At 37.5% G+C, this 16680-nt stretch overlaps 1 protein-coding gene across 1 annotated transcript in view; it reads right to left on the reverse strand.

Annotated features, from left to right (window-relative positions):
* The window catches only part of TRHDE (thyrotropin releasing hormone degrading enzyme), a 211339-nt gene that overhangs the window by 171653 nt on the left and 23006 nt on the right, over positions 1-16680 (reverse strand). The window contains exon 3 of the mRNA XM_005519367.3: positions 2012-2138. Within this exon, the coding sequence (XP_005519424.3) occupies positions 2012-2138 (127 nt within the window). The remainder of the gene's footprint in view (positions 1-2011; positions 2139-16680) is intronic.

The following is a 16680-nucleotide window of genomic DNA, read 5'->3' on the forward strand; positions in this document are numbered from 1 at the left end:
TAAAACCTTAATAAAGTACTCAATCCTTTGCAGTGCTGACAGCACTAAATCAGGTGAGTCCTAAGCATTTGGAGAGCCCAGGCGCATTTTCAGGATCCACACATCTACTTGATGCACATGCTTTTTTCACTGCTATCACTAGTGCCGTTTTGTATTTTCATTTAGGAAACTCTTCGGTACTACTGAGAAATCCTTATCACAGACAGATTATTACCAATTTTAGTCCTTCTATTCACTCATCAGACTACTGTCCCTAACCTTCTAACCTATTAATTCTTTTTCAAGTTTAAAACAAAAATAAAAATTCCATGTTCTTTCAGGTTAAAGACACCAGCATATGCTTAAACATAGCAATCAGTGTTTTGACGAACTGAAACAAATATACCTGTACCAATCTGCAAATAAATTTTTTTAAAATATTTACAGCACTGAGTTTAGAAATTTCTTCTCCTATGTTTATGTTAAATAAATACAACCTCACTATATTATAAAAAATTATCCTCTATAGTAATTATTTTCATAGTATCACTACTGAATGGCTAAAGTATTCATGCACTATTTCCTATTAACAATTTTACTGCAAATATTTGATAAAAAAGTACAGCTTTACTTGCTACTATTCCTCCTGTTCTGTTCCAAAAAGATACAAACGGGAATATATTCACTTACAATGACTTTTTTTTTAAAAGCACAGCACAGTGGCAATTGATATAGCACCTTGGGTTTAAAGACCATGTTACAATTTTGAAAGATACTCTGAAGCAGATACAGTTACTACCACTGCTGCCAGCTGGCATTCTCAATAAACTACCTGAAATAATGATGTTTAGATGATCTTTAAGATCCCTTTCAACCAAAACTGTTCTATGTTCATCTTTTCTATTCAGCAAGTTCTTGATTATTTTTTCACCTCTAAATTTTTGGCCCCTGTAAGCCTAGAACTTCCTTTACAAAACATTATTAACACACTTGAAGACATACATGAAAGTACACACATGTTCATTTCTGTATACTTAAATATGCCATCTGCATATTTCTCTAGGAGAACACTACCTGTAACCTGTTATTAAAATACACCAAGAAATAAATGCCACAACACAGTTATAAAAATACTCATGCAATACACTCATCTAGAAACATCAATTACATTATCTGTCTCTGACACCATTAGCTCTAAGTCCAACAAACGTACAAAGCAGGCAAGGGATTTAATGAAATAAAACCTGACTTCCTGGGAGGATCACCTGTGGTTCCAACTCCAACACTTCTGATCAAATACATATTGCCTCGTGCAATAGGTTTTTCTGAATCTTTATCAAACATGCTCCAAAGGAGGGAAGGCATAATAATACTGTGGGAACTATTTAAATGAGTAGGAGACCAACTGATTGTGGTGAAAGGGAAGATGAGAAGAAATTGTTTTTAAAAAATAATAGAAATTTATGGGGTTTACATTTAGGTCACAGTAAAACAAACTCACAACAATATTTTTCAATAAACAACATGACAATAAGCTTGTCTACTAATCATCATTAATAAGCCATATGAGCCATAAAAACAAAAAAGAAAAAACAAGCCCACAGTCCTGCACTGCTACAGGTTTCCACAAATATTTTCACTTCTGTTCCCCATTTAAGGTTGAGACAGCAAGGTACAAGTATTACAGAATAAACACCTTCCAGTGGCTATCTCATAGGAGTTAAGGACCAAAACAGACATAAAAAAAAAAAAAAAAAAGAAAAAACCCAGCCCTCTTACCAGTGAAAGTTCTCAGGCTCTCTACCCATTGTCTAACAAATCTAAGTACTGACTGCTTCCTGCTCCTTTCAGTTCCAGGTTGGAGAAAGCATAGTTTGGCTTCCCTTCCTCTACAAGGAAAAATTTCTTGCTTACTGATCCTCCTAAATTAACCCAAACATTTAACTTGAAATCAAATACATTACATTTCTTTAAAATAGCTGCCTTAATCTCTCATTCCTGGGTTTACTTCACATTCTTCGGGAAATCTTACCTAATTTTGGCAGGGAATAGGGCACTTTAAAATAATCCTCATAAAACTCAATGAGTCTCCTTGTAATATTTAGAGCATAGTCCCCCGATCCTCTTCGGATTGCATCAGGCCTTGCATATAACCGTACCTGTTAAAAAACAAAGCAAAAGTCCAATTTCAGCATCTGCCTTTTAAACCTATCCTACCTGCAGAGGTCAATGAATTACTCTAAGGTTGCTGTGAGGTGGCAGGATTATTCCCTTAAAGCCAAATATCGTTGTCATACATTGGTCAAATCATATCATAATTAAAAACCAGAACTCCCACAATTAATGTTTCAAAGTTCAGAAGTCACAATCTCCTACTTATTTGTGTTGCCAAATAAAAATTTTGCACCCCTTGTATCAAACTAAATATTCGAAGAAAATACATGGGTTTGCTAGAGATATGATGGAAGAGTGGATTAGTATAATGGTTCTCTGCCTACACTGAATGTAGGCAGGATGCAGTGACTCAGTAGGAGAGAAGTTCATGGTTTGTTAAAGGCACATTATATCAAGCCCTGAAAATATTAGTAGACTGTGAAGAAAAAAAATAATCATTCTCTTTTCTTTTCTCCAGCAGTGACACCGTTACCCCTTTATGAGCTATGGGAAGACTGCAAAAACTACTATTTCTAAGCTCATTCATGTACACAAACAATTAACATTCCTGAAACCTCCATGACTGCTTCAGGCCTCTGTTTTCAGAAAGCAGTAAATTAAAGCTGTTTATATAAGCTACAGACTGCTCTGTTCAGTATAACACAGCTCACACATTTCAACAGCTGGAGTGACCCAAGTGAACAGAACTCACCTTCACACTTCAGCATCCAAGTGTGGCCCTGAGGTAGCAGAAAGCACTGCTGGGTTGTTACCTCTTCCCTGTCCTTTCAGTCTGGAGCATTTCCTTTGTGCAAAGGTGACATAGAGCCTAGAACTGCTTATCAAGAAGGGGACAGAAAGGGGAACCATTTTTTGTTCTCCCTTCTCATACCCCGCCTGATGGAAGCAGCATGCGCTTTGTCTCTAGTGACTGTGGCAGAAGGTCTCTCCCCGCAGTACATAATGACCTGACGTAAATGGGACTCTACTAAATGTCAATCCTAATAATAATATCTGACTCGCCAGTACTTTCTGTGGTAGGATTAAATCCCAGCCAGGGTTCTGAGGAAAGCAGTAGTGCAGAAATCAGAAAATATCATCACAAACATGAAGGAGAAATATCGGCTTTGGAATGTTTCTAAATGCTCTATATTCTGGATTAAGAAAAGCCAATGGGATTTTTGGCGTCAGTGCAAGTATTACCAAGTATTGCTTCACTGCTCTTTTCCTGAACAAGTTCAGTTAATAATCCCTATCTGAAAGCACACAGATCATTATCTGAACTCTTCCAAATCACTATTTTTATTTATTGCTCCCTTTCAAAGTTAACAGTGACATGTACATTAAACATCCCCTTATCTACTAAACTAAATACAGGTTTTAAAAAAATAGGTATTAACCACAGAGTTTATGGAAGGATGTTAAGAATTACAATTAGATTTGTGATGAACACTGTTTTGTATCATTAAACCTTTATACACAATTTTGCATAACTGCTTTACTGGCACAGTTGACTGTATTAGCAAATTAGGGAAAAAAAGTCAGTCAACCAAATATGCAAGAAAATCATTCAATTTGACAGTGGCCAAATCTGTCCATAATAAGAAAGAGGACAACAGAAGCAAAGAAAATAATAGGCAGAGAGAAGAAAAATCAAGGTTCAACTTATTGCACTAAAATTAATGTGTCTTGGCAAATACAGAACAGGCATTTAATGGTGCCTGAGATGGAGCCAAGGTACGAAAGCTGCGATGCTGCAAACTCTAATTTGTCTCCTGCCTAACACTGAATGTAGTTTTATTCTGCCTGTAAAGTTTCTCTGTGTACCTCTCTGCCTGCCCAGAACAGCTCTGGACTGCCAGGCCTCCATGGCTCACACCAAGGTCACCCCTAGCTGAACAATTCAGAAACTACCCATGCCTCTGGTCTCTCAGGGGCTTTGAGGCAAGAGATATTGTCAAAGCAATCAACCATCTTCAAACACTGGGTCTTGCTTCTGCCGTTCACCCAGCAGCCACCAAGCATGAAATGCATGGAGAACCTTAGACACACCATTCCAGACCTACCCCGGGCTCAGACATTCCCTCTCCGTCAGCAGAGGGCTACGGCAGGGGACAGTCTGGGACACTCTGCCGACCTGGCTGGCTGCTTTGGGTGACACATTCTGAGGTGCCATTCACAACATGAGGAGCTCGGTCCAGAGTTCAGTCTAACGGCCGGCACCTCTAAGTTTGAAACTGAAGCCCCACACTTTCACACACTGATGTTTTTTAATGTGTATGGGTTTATTTTGACCGTATCTTACTTCCAAATCCATCAAATGGGGACTATATTATTTCCTTAGTTTATAAGAAGATTCTCAGTAAAAAGTAATAAAGTTTTTGTATTCTGCTCCAAAGAGAAACTTAAATAAATAAAATAGAATGATGACTAAGACAGAAGACTTGTTTAGAATAATTTGTTTACTATTTCATTTCAAAAGCCAGGTAGGTAGTGTTACTTTAAAACTACATTGGACTGAACAATAATGCCCAATTATTATATACTTTAGTGTTTGATCACTGTACTAAGAATTTGATTTTACAGTAATTTAAGTAAGAGAAAAAACAGAGTTTTCTGCAGGGTCAGGCCTAAATATATAACTAAAAGCAGTACATGTTCTCCCACAAAAGACAACCAGGTTTCTAACCTAAGTGCATAATTCATCATTCACTGCACTGGCACCTACTGCCCTGAAAATACTGTTAATGCTTTTCTTCATAATCTTCACAAGATTAGGTTAGACTATTATTTTCATGTAAGAAAGTGGAGATCAAAGAGAGACTAAGAGTAATTCTGGGTGCCTATCTCAACACCTCTCAATGTCAAGTCTATTTAACAGTTTTATTGCACATACTTAAAGCACTGTTCTCACTGCATCTTACTGCAGTGGTGAACACTTTATAGAAGTTTTGGCCACAGGTGCCTTAGTTTGGGCATTCACAAAATCAGTAATATATGATTAATGACTAAATGAGACTCTGTCAGTTTATGTGATTTACTTGGCATCCCACAGCAACTCTGGTAGCAGAGGCAGGGAGGGAATTCCAAGCAGGCATTCATCCTTATGACCAGTTAACAACCAAGCATTTTCCATATCTGGGAATTAATGAGGTAGGTTCTGTTTGGACTACAGGTATATTAACAGCACACTGCTGGTGTTCTGATGCAGTATAGTTCCCTGTGTTCCTCAGTGGAAAAATATCAGAAAAATGGCATGAGGAATCATATTTGTAATGACACTGTAATAATACCTATGAATATAACAAGGCTCACACAGTTAACCTAAATCCTGGGGGCTTTTCTTAGCTTCTTTATATCTACATTGCAACCACTACCAATTTAAGTATTAGTAACCTTACTCATGTTCTTAGGATTATTTTGGCAGCATTATCAGAAAAAATACTAAAATATTCCTGAAACTTGTATGAATTCCATGTATTTGTTATAAGTGATCAACAGCCTACTCCTCTATAGTTAGTCTAAAGTATTTGCTATATAAAACAGCATACTTTTACAAACAATTTGTAAATAGTGCAACATTTTCTCTAGTCTGCCTTAGTATTTCAGCATTTGCTACATAAAATAAGTCAAAGAAATTTTAAAAATATTTGTAATACCAGGTTGCCAGCACAGATAAATGTGGCTGCTAAATAAGAGCTGTTTCCCACAGAGAGTCATGATATATGCTAAGAAATGTGCAGCATACTTAAAACAAATCTGATCTAACTGATGGTTATTAACTACAGAACATGAGAAAATTTTCCTATCTACAGCAGGTAAAAATTATCCATCAAAAAGAAAGCTAGCACTTGAAAAGAAAAGAGATTTTCTTGTCTTATTATTTCAGAGTGCTTCAAAAAATGTGAATTAGTAAGTATGTACAAGATACAATGGGTAAAATTCTGAAAAGTACAACTCTAGACAGCAATACACACCTTAATTTCTAGAGAACAGTATGCTCACAAAATTGTTTCCATTGTACCAAAAACTAGCAATAATTTCACCACATAAAAAACAGAGGAACAGATTCAAAAGAAGTAGAACCGTTCTATTTTGAAATTTTAAAATTACTACTTTTCTTTTTTTTTTTTTTTTAATTAAAATATAAGTGAAAAGGAGAGGAGGACTAAACAGATGAAGAATATTAAGGAAAAACCTGAAGTATTTTTTTCACATGATGTGAAATACTTTGGGTCAAACCAAAGGGTTTGTACAGTTTTGCAGGTAGCAAGAATATGGAATACATTCAAGATTTTGATCACAGCAACAAAAAATAAAAATCCATTATTTACATGTCTAATTGCAAAAAGACTCTGGTCCAACCTTCTGCCCTACAGGAATCCACTAAAGATAAAGGAAGACCAGAGAGAAATGCACAGTGTTCTTCCTCTGGCAGTAGAAGATACTAAAAACCTCTGCCACAAGCCTGCCAACCTGCTTTCCCAGGGAATTAAGGAACTTGACAACCAAGCAGAATTCAGGATGTTACAGTAAGAAGTTTTCATGCCTGAAGCATGGCATACATCAGAGCCCACCTCTTACTTTAGAATTAAATATGCACTTCTACATTTGAAGCCTGCTTTTGAAGACATTATTCTCTATATCACCTTCTATTTCATGTGTGCAGCCCCTCTGAAACCTTTGTTCTTGGAGGGGTGTTATGTTTTTAGGGGAGCATCACCTTGCTTCATATCATGACATTTGTATACTTACTGTTATAGTAAAGTTTACTGATCACAATAATCCTCTATAATAATCTGCATTCATTCTGCAAGGCATCTTTTCCTTAAATGTTTAGCCATCCTTTCCATGTCTTAAGACCACTTTAATTGCCATCACTGTCTTCCCCTAAGCCCTGGGGGTGGAATCACAGCTCACTGGATGAAAAATCTTGCTCCAAGGAAATAAAGAGGACCTCTATTTAAGCAAGGAAAGGCTTCTGAAAGCAGACGCATCATCAGGCTCTAAAGGCCTAAAACAACATCCTCTGACTTCAACTGAATGACTCCTGATAACTACAGGGGCTTTCAGACATTCTGGAGACATTGTAAATTTTAGTCTAAATCTATCACTTGGATTGTTACAGTGATCTGTAAAACATCACTGCTGGTCCAGCCTCTGGGCTAACCAAGGCAACCTTCACTAACAGCATCTGCCATGTGTACAGTCCATGTTTTTAGATCACCACTCAAGCAGTCTACGTCATTAGTTGCACAGCAAGAAAAAAAAACAAAAAAAAAAAAAACCCCAAACTCCTTTAAATAAAGAGCTGTGCTTTGGTCATCGCCACTGATAGTTCAGATCATGAGAAGCAGGACTGGATCTCATGTTTCTATCTCATGTGCTGTAAAGAAAATAAATCTTGAAAGCAGCCTGATGCAGGATTTACACAGTGGTAACCATTGCTGTATTTCTGTCATAGAATCAGGTACAACAAGGTCAGCTTTGAGTCTGACAAGGGGAAAAGAGGCTTATATAATCCTGACCCTTGGATGACACAATCTGATATCACAGATACTGCCAACCATCTCACCACACAAAACCACTCCCAAAGGTACCCACATGGATGGAGAGCCTTTTTCCATCCCTGAATGCTGTCACATCACATAGGCATGTGGAACCAAAAGAGACTTGAGCCTTGCTCTCACTTAATTTCCTGCTATTACAGCATGTCTCCAAGTAAACATGGCTAATGTTCCAAGGCTGGCATGTACCTGTTTTGCTAATGTCTAGGAGTCCCCTTCTCCTTTCTCCTGTCTTTGATCCATTTTGCTACATGTACTTAAGTCTGAACAGACAGAGGGCATGGAAATTGAGCGTCAGTCTGGTGACAACCATAAATCTTGTTTTCTCAGGCAAGCATGGATTAGGTAATCTTGTATCAACACAGGAATCCACTTCACAATTAAGGATAGTTATCCCTCCCACCTACTTCACACAGAATTAAAAGTAACTTTGTCAGGTGTTTTAAAGCAGCTTGGAGTGCTTTCCCATTATGAAACAGATGTTTCTGCTGATCAACTGGTGTCAGCAAAGCCATCCTGGGAATAAAGTCTGTTCTTTAACTCCTTCCACAAAGCCAGCAGACTCCACATAAAGCATTGTTCTTGGGATGGGCCTCCAGACAAGCTCCAGTTTTCTGTGTGACTATACCCACAGGCTCAGCCCAGCACTGGTACATCTGAGATCTTAAAATGATTTTAGAATCTCAGTTCAGAAAGGGCTTATATGTTAGCTTAATTTTAAATACATGCTTAACCTCAAACATACCTTTACATGTTATAGTTACAGAAAGCCCTAACATTTCAACAGAGCAGCAGACTTACAAATTTTATAAAGGGGGACTAAATTGTGTTTTGCTCTTTATTTCATAAGCAGAGACTTCAGCAGCAACACGCCCAGATTAAAAACATGTATTGCCTCTATACTTCAATGCTTCAATTTACTTGATAATCTGAAATCTTTTATCATTATTTTGCTCACTGACTATTTTAGGCACAAGTTTTGCTTTTACTATTGTTACAGATAAAGATATGGTTACATCACACATTTAGTATAGCAAACATATGTCTGGATCCAACAGCCTCGGCTGTGAATTCCCTCGATCACTTCTACAACCAAGGCATTGCATTTCAAATGAGTTTTTAAATGTGAAAAATTCAAAATAAATAACAGTTCACACACAAACAAGCTACAGGCCAGGATCCACTAAGAATGTGTATGAATTGTTTCACGTGCACGTATCTCCACAAGTTCTGCATGGTGCAAATGCAATAAATTTTACAATATTGATAAGTAAAGGGGAGAGAGATGTAGCTGTACTGAAATATCAATTCTGCTGTAGTGAACATAGTTAGATGTGATAATGGGAAGAAATTACAGAAGAATGCCATGTTTCAATCTCCTATTCATTATTCATCATGGGCAATACTCAAAAAGACTGCATGATAATGAAATGTGCTTACTGAATACCAAAGGAACAGCTCACCTATAAAAGATGATTTTACTCCAAACTGAGCAGTCACACACAGCACTGTACTGAGCCTTTTTTGAATATAAATAAAACAAAACATGTTTAAGGATTTGAAGAATTTTCTCAGAGTTAGCTGAAACAAATGAGCATTCAATAACCTGATACTTTCTTAGTAAATACCTTTGCTAGATAGTGGATGGAACTCTTTTTTTTTTTATAGGAAGCCAACATCATCTTGGAATCCTCATTCAAGACTCATTTAATAGACCACTTAGGAGAAGCCATCACTAAAAATAAAGTGTATATGAATGAAATGGTCACTGAGTGAATTACAGTGGTAGAGAGATGTCTCAGGAAACTAAATACAAACATTGGAGGGCCTGAACATTGTTGCAGAGCAAGGGAAAGAGGCTTTAAACAGAAATCATTGATATTCCTGCACAAAAACTTGTAGCATGACCCTGAAGGAGAAAGAAGTGAGAGAAACTTCTGGAGTTTCAGGTGACAGTGGGCAAATGAGGAAAATTAAGCAAAAAGATTGCCACGTATTTTCAGAGTTGTGAAAGAGGGGGAATAGTTTTGTGCAGCCCCTTTCTAAATAAACATGACTGCATGGGACAAGCATCTCGCTGCCTCATCAATTCCTCATTGGAACCGAAACAAATGCAACTGCTCCAGCCAAAGGTGCAACAATATATTCTACTAGGAGGCAAAACTGTCATGCAGACATGCTGCAATTTCTAACTTGAGATCATAAAATACTTTGGAAAGTTAATGAGCTGCACTCACATATAAATCCAACCAGTGCTCAGCTGGCATACAATAAAATACAGGCTATGTCACTGACCACAGTGCCATTAAGATTAATTTAGAGCACTTAGAATCTCTATCATCTTGTTGAAATGGCTCAGGGACAGAAAGTGAACATGTTAACAACTAATGTAGAACAAATGTAATTACAGACACCATTTCAGCCAACTAAGACTGCCACAATCTCACCACCACATACTCAGTCATTTGGGCTCAACTCTTCTGTTACATCAGCACTGGAGTTCATCTCCTCTCACAGCAACAGGCCAGCCAGATGAAATGCTACTAACTATGCCAGGTGGGTAGTGTCCAGGTAGCCCAGCTTCCTCACCTGGCCACCATGAGTTCAGTGCTAGAAACAGCATGAGAAAACATGTGTGGAGAGAAGAGGGGACCATTAAAGACTGGTAACAGATAAATTTGAGTTACTACAGAACTCCAATCTAGGAGCAAGGTCCAAGTTTTTCTAAAGTGCTATTGCAAGGAATTCAGTGTCTAAATTGTGGAGATTCAGAGTAGTTAAAGGTTCTTCAGTCCTTTATGGTGGAAAATCAACATATCTTCAAGAAACAAAGCACAAAGATTTACACTTTTTACCTACTACACATAAAAGTTCTGTATCCCAGTGGTCAGATGATGTGAGAATGGCTTTTTCCTCCTGAAAAAGGTATCCACAGTAGATGTATCCCAATGATTAACACCAATTTTGATTTCCTTTGCTTGGCCTGGGACTGGACTGAATTCTCTTCTTTGAAGTACTATTTATTGCCTATTTTATAATCAAAGCATTCATATCACAAATAATATTGCACCTACTCTTGGTTAAAAAAAAGAGTTTAAGAAGTACACAAGTTTAAAGGAAGTGCTAACAAGTAGCCTACAATGTTCAGCAGCCCTATAGCATACCAAATTTCACCTGGCTAGAGACTGCTTTGTCATAAGCACACAGATGTTACCTTCGAGTAATTCCATTTGAAATTACAACATGAAAACACCGTAACTGCTTATTTATATTTTGGAATTGCCTAGAGACTGTCAATATGACAGCACAATCCCCCTGTGCTTAGTCAACTACATAAATAGAAGTAAGAGATGTTTGTTATTGTCAATCTTTCTGCCTAAAGAACAACAGGCAAAACATGGGGAAAATGAATTGTTATCATCTTCACTTTATAAATGAAAGTGACAGAAAGATGGTGTAACAACAGGAAGAAAATCTAAAAAGGAGACAGGAATAGAACTTGAATATCACTTCCCCAAACTGATGAATCATTTTTTCATCATAAATCAACAAATTATTATTCCCAAAAAATATTTCCTGAAAAATTAGCACCTTTTCCATCACAAATATAAAAAAAAAATTCAATCCTGTTTTTAGGTTCCCCAGTCACAACATGTTTTTTCAAAAACCAAACCTAAACTTCATTTCAAACTATAGACCTGTATCCCTGAAATTGCTTCACTTAGAAGCATTCTGAACACTGAAGTTCCCCACATTAACTCATGTCTAAGAGTAACCTTCCCACTCCCATAACACCTTTTGTAAAGTGGCTACCATACTGACACTTATTTAGGTTTGTTTAAAGGCAAAGGTTACTTTATTTTTCACTTAAAAGTAATTACTTTTACAGATGTCAGCGTAGGGGTGCCCTAAAAAGCAGCTACTGAGTAAAGTGATATACTTGTCCAGAGCATAACAGAAACAGCTGGGAGGAGATAGAGACAAACTGTACATGAAAAACCAAAGATGAGTGCCAGGGCATGTCAGTACTCTCCTGCTCCACATAAATTCTGCAGAACCATAGTGGAAATCCAGGTCTGGTAGATATACGTTTCACTCTACTCATCACATGTTTGCAGTAATCTTGATCAGTATTAGGAAAAAAAAAAAATAAGCTGTGATAAATAAAGGGAACCACTAACAAAACCCAATCTCAAGAAAAGAAAAGCAGCAGAAGTACAGCTCCCGTGAACTCAAGAGCATTTACTGAATCCATCACTTCATAACAGCAGCACTAAGCAAGAGGAACACAGTAAAGGATCTTGTGAGCTACATGTAAACTTAATAAAAAACTGTTTGCAAGGTAAACAGATTAGAGCTGTAAGGTGCTAAATTTTAAAGTATCCTTTAGAACTTGTTGGCATTGAGGAAACACAGCACTTTGTAGACAATTCTGCACTGTGCTAGATTGGGCAAAAAGAGATTTTGTGAAAAATTGTACCTAGCACTTAGGAGGGAGAAAAATATGCACATGGGAAATTTTGTGCTCTGGCTGGTATAAAAGCCATAACACAACCAAAAACAGGTTACACCAATAAGAGTAACAACCATAATAACAGTGAGAGCTCATTCAGGCTAAAAGGAGCAAAGAGACAAGCAATTAGGCAAGTGAGAACAAAAAACTATAAACCATGAAACAAGGAATCAAGAAATCAAATTTTTTGTATGAACACACACTAAAATCCACTAAAAACCTTAATTAAGAGCTCTGGTTCTCACTCTCAACTAATGTTACAAATCATTTTTTTTTCAATCTCCAAATTGACAGAACAATATAAAAATAAAACAAAAAATACCTAAACGCACTAATAATATTCAAACATTTTTGCTCAAATAGCCTCTGATAAAACCATGGGCAAATCAGGAGAGAGGTAGTTATGTATCATTAACATCTCCAACTGGAAGGATTTCAGCCCTCTTCTGAGAACACCAATCTCAGTGTAAAACATGAAAACCAAAAGAGAAAAACAACTCCAAAGGTAAATTACAATTATAAATAGAGAAAACAAAAAGAGGGCTGAATCGATTAGAACATTATTCCTGTGTCAGGACTCCCATCTGAGAAAGATCAAGGTGACAACCAGGAAGCAAACTGATTCACCACCTGACCACAAGCCAGGAGACACAGGTAAGTACCAAACTAAAGTTTCTGCACCTTAAGACAGAAGAAGCTGAAAAATTTAAGTACTCTGACATGTACAAACTTAAGCAAGTAAATATGATGACTCTGAAGTATGCTGGTTTTAGTCTAAAAAGTACACATTAATGTAACCTGTGAATTGTTTAAATCAAAATACTTTAAAATGTTTAACTGCAGGGTTATTAATAATATCAAATCCCTTTTAATATACTAAATGCTCAGATAATTATGAAAAAGTATTTTTGCACATTTTATCATTCAAATTACTTTCCTCACCTTAAAACTTGCACTACTCAGGACATATTTCCTATCAGGAAGATGTGAGTTAATCAGCAGTGTCCTCTGCATGCCTACGGAAAAGGTCAATTTGCTAAGGCTTTCTCATCAGTCACAACTCAAACACCACATCTGGTTTACATCCAAACAGCCAGCCAGTGAGCTAAGCAGCTGACATTAAACTAGGTCTGAATGACTATCATACAAGTGTCCTAAACCAAAACAATTTGCTGAGAGCTGACCTCCTTATTCACATCAATGTGCTGATTAGCATTAGATTAAAATAAAGTGTTTAAGACAGAATCAATTATAAAAAGAAACCCATTCTTACAAAAAAGTCAAGGCAATTCCTTTCCCAGGAAGCTAACTAGCACAAAGCAACAACATGGTCCAATGGATTATAGGAAGATGCAATTTTCTGACACCTGCGATCATATCATGCACAGTGATCATATCGCAGGCAAAACTGAACTTGCACTAAAGGTTTACATCTTAAATAGCATGTCAGCTAGGGAAATAGAAATACAAAAACGTTTTTACCACCATCATTACTTCAGTTCCTAGCATAATAAAAGGGACTGCACAAATGTGTTTCTTGCTGATAGTAGAGCAGATCACTGCTGTTTGAACAGTCCTTCCTTCTCTTTTTTCTAGCTGATGAAAAAGCTATTCCCTTGCTTAGCTTCCAGCTGACGTTCTCATCAATGTAACAGCTTCATTAGTCTCTCTTTAACACTTTCTTAGAGTCTAAGATAGCATTCTCTCTCATGAGACATACCCTGACTGCAAAGTGCAAGGCAAACCTTTAAAATGGCAGCCTTTATTTGCTCTTGTCCTATCTCTACCCACAGCATAAACTGTGTGTACAACTGAAGGATCTGCAGATTAACAATAATTAAGAGCAATTACTGTGGTAATATCAACAGTGCATGGGCAGCAACAGCATTTGTGCACTTTAGCAAGTAGACACCAAAAACGCAAAATTTTTTGGAAGCTTCCATAGGATAAAAGCAGTGGAAATGATAAAAACAGGACCTTGGAAGGTTCCTCTCAGTTTAACATATCAGAACAGCACATCAAACAGCCCTTTTCCCCAAAGTTTCTGGTGTTTGAGTGTTGCTGGCAGGACAATGAAAGACAAGATCTGTCCCGTGAACTCTTAATATATGCAAAAAAATCAGTGAAGGCTGGAATCCCTGAGCTTGAAAATTTCATTTCCATAAGAAACAAACTGTCGCTGTGAAAAGACTATTAAGAACAAAAGCAGACTAAAGGAGCTAGGCTGAGAAAATTAAACTAATAAAAATCTGAGAGTCTTCAGATCAGTCTATGAAGTGAAGGAAACAGCTACCAGAAGCTTCTATGAAAAACATTTGTATAAATATCATTTACTAATACTCTGCTGCCAGTTTCCCTAAAGCTCTCAAGTAGAGGCTACTGCCTCTAAAATATCTACTATACTTTTCCCATGAGAGTGTTCAAAGCTGCCATTTTCTATTAGGTAGAGCAAGGGAGGAAAAAAGATGAGGGAATAAGAAAGAAATCCCAGGGAGAAGTATTGCTGCTGGATTGCATGCTTACAGTGCTGACTGACTCATTCTTAAATGGAAGGACAAAGCTTAAAATGTTCCCTGGTTCAAGGACCAGTCAATCTCATTAACCCAACCCAAGGGATTAAGGCTGTGAGACAGCCAACTTCAGCTGCTGTACTTCAGGGCCTCCCAAATGCTACCCAGCCCATGCACCTCCATGCATTACACTTACAAATCTAAACAGGTGTCCTGACTTACACTGCATTTTACCATTTTCCAGCTTGCTCATGAATAAAATAAGAAAGGTCAGTAGTCACAGATTATGTTAAACAGTTATTAGAAAACTTCACCACTTGTTTTTTCCTTAACAAAATGAAAGTCTCATTCACCCACAAAAAGAAGAAACCAAACCTAACCACAAGATCACTGCAGGCCTGTAGGCGGTGAGCTCATAAAATGGTAAGCTTTTGAAGGAGAAGACACACAGAGATGAGAGCAACTTCTGCAACTTCAACTGACTTTGCTTGTGAGAAGAGCTCCTCTCAACAGCAGAGCATGGCACAGTGGAGCTGGCAGGCACAGCAGCACGGCTGTGTGTTACAATCCAGCACCACTCAGAGACACGAGTATGGCAGAGGCAGAGCCGTGTCTGAGCTAATACATCTTGACTTGCAACACAGCAAATGACTTGGGACAGGATGCTCTGCTGACAATGCTATCCCACTTTCCATTCTAGATCCCATTAAGGGATCCTCATGCTTGTACTTGCACTGTACTCCACTGAGAATTACTCATCTCTCACTAAAAAGAGCAGATGAGCTTCATTCATTTTACACCAGCACAGGAATGGGGTCAAGTATGAGCTGTGCAATAGCTGTAAGTCAGCTGAACAGCCATCATTCTCCACATTCTTCTCCATTATTTTCTGCATATGGACACTGTAACACAGACCTCTAAACTGCAGCCAAGGACACTCCAATGACCTTCTCTGACCCAAGTTTCACTGATGCACATTCTGCAAAACACACTCAAGACTCAGAGAAATGACTCTTGTTTGAATGTTGATTTTTACTGTCATTTGTTCTGAGATTGCTAAGGGCTTTTCACACTCTTGAGCAACAGGCATCCTGAAAGCTCTATGAATGTTAAAAAAAACCCAGTTTAATAAGTGGTGGCCTCTGAGTTCATAAAAACCAAAGCATCTTCATCGCACTCAGGAAAGTGCAGATATTTTGAAAGAACCTCCAAATCCTAGGTCACTGAAGGTTTGGGAATTATGGAAATCGACCAATTTACAAGGTAGCTCACATAAAGAAAGCCAGTAAGCACAGTAAGGACAAAATGTGACAGCACTTCCTGCCATTTTGGTCCTGCAGCTTCAGAAGAAAACTGAGATAAAAAAGCAAATACAAATTTACGTGTTTGTCTACACTGAACACTGCAATGTTTTAAGAGTTGATCTGCAGTGCATTTAGTCGCACTCACACAGTATCATCAAAATTATACAGTCTCTCCAATTAAATTAGTAGTATTTCTAGACCTGACAGTAGTGGATATGTTACCTAGCCCTGCTAATTTATCTAACAGCAGCTTTCCTAGCTGCACATTACACTGCATTCATATCAACATATTTAAGGACTTAAAACTTACAACTATCAATATAAACACAAATATTTAGAAAGTAAATAAATGGCTGAAACAGTAACACCTTGTGAAAATTTCTGACTCATTTAACTCCTGTGATAAGAGTCAGCAACAAATTAAGATCCTTCTGTGGACACAAAACCAGAGTTCCCAATAGGTTTGTATATTGTAATCTAATCTGAAAAGGAAAAGGGCTCTGGTTCAGAAGATTCCCGTACACTTGTGGATTCCGAGATTCATTTACTGAAATGAAGAAGCTGGAGAAGAACAACCCAGAAAACAAATGTATTTTCAGCTGTACAAGGTGTTTAGAGGCCATTTGCAGTAATTTTGAATCATCATAAACAGG

Source organism: Pseudopodoces humilis, chromosome 5, assembly GCF_049639895.1.
Source record: "Pseudopodoces humilis isolate 2021_Gansu_Grassland_sample_001 chromosome 5, ASM4963989v1, whole genome shotgun sequence".
Taxonomy (NCBI): Eukaryota; Metazoa; Chordata; class Aves; order Passeriformes; family Paridae; genus Pseudopodoces; species Pseudopodoces humilis.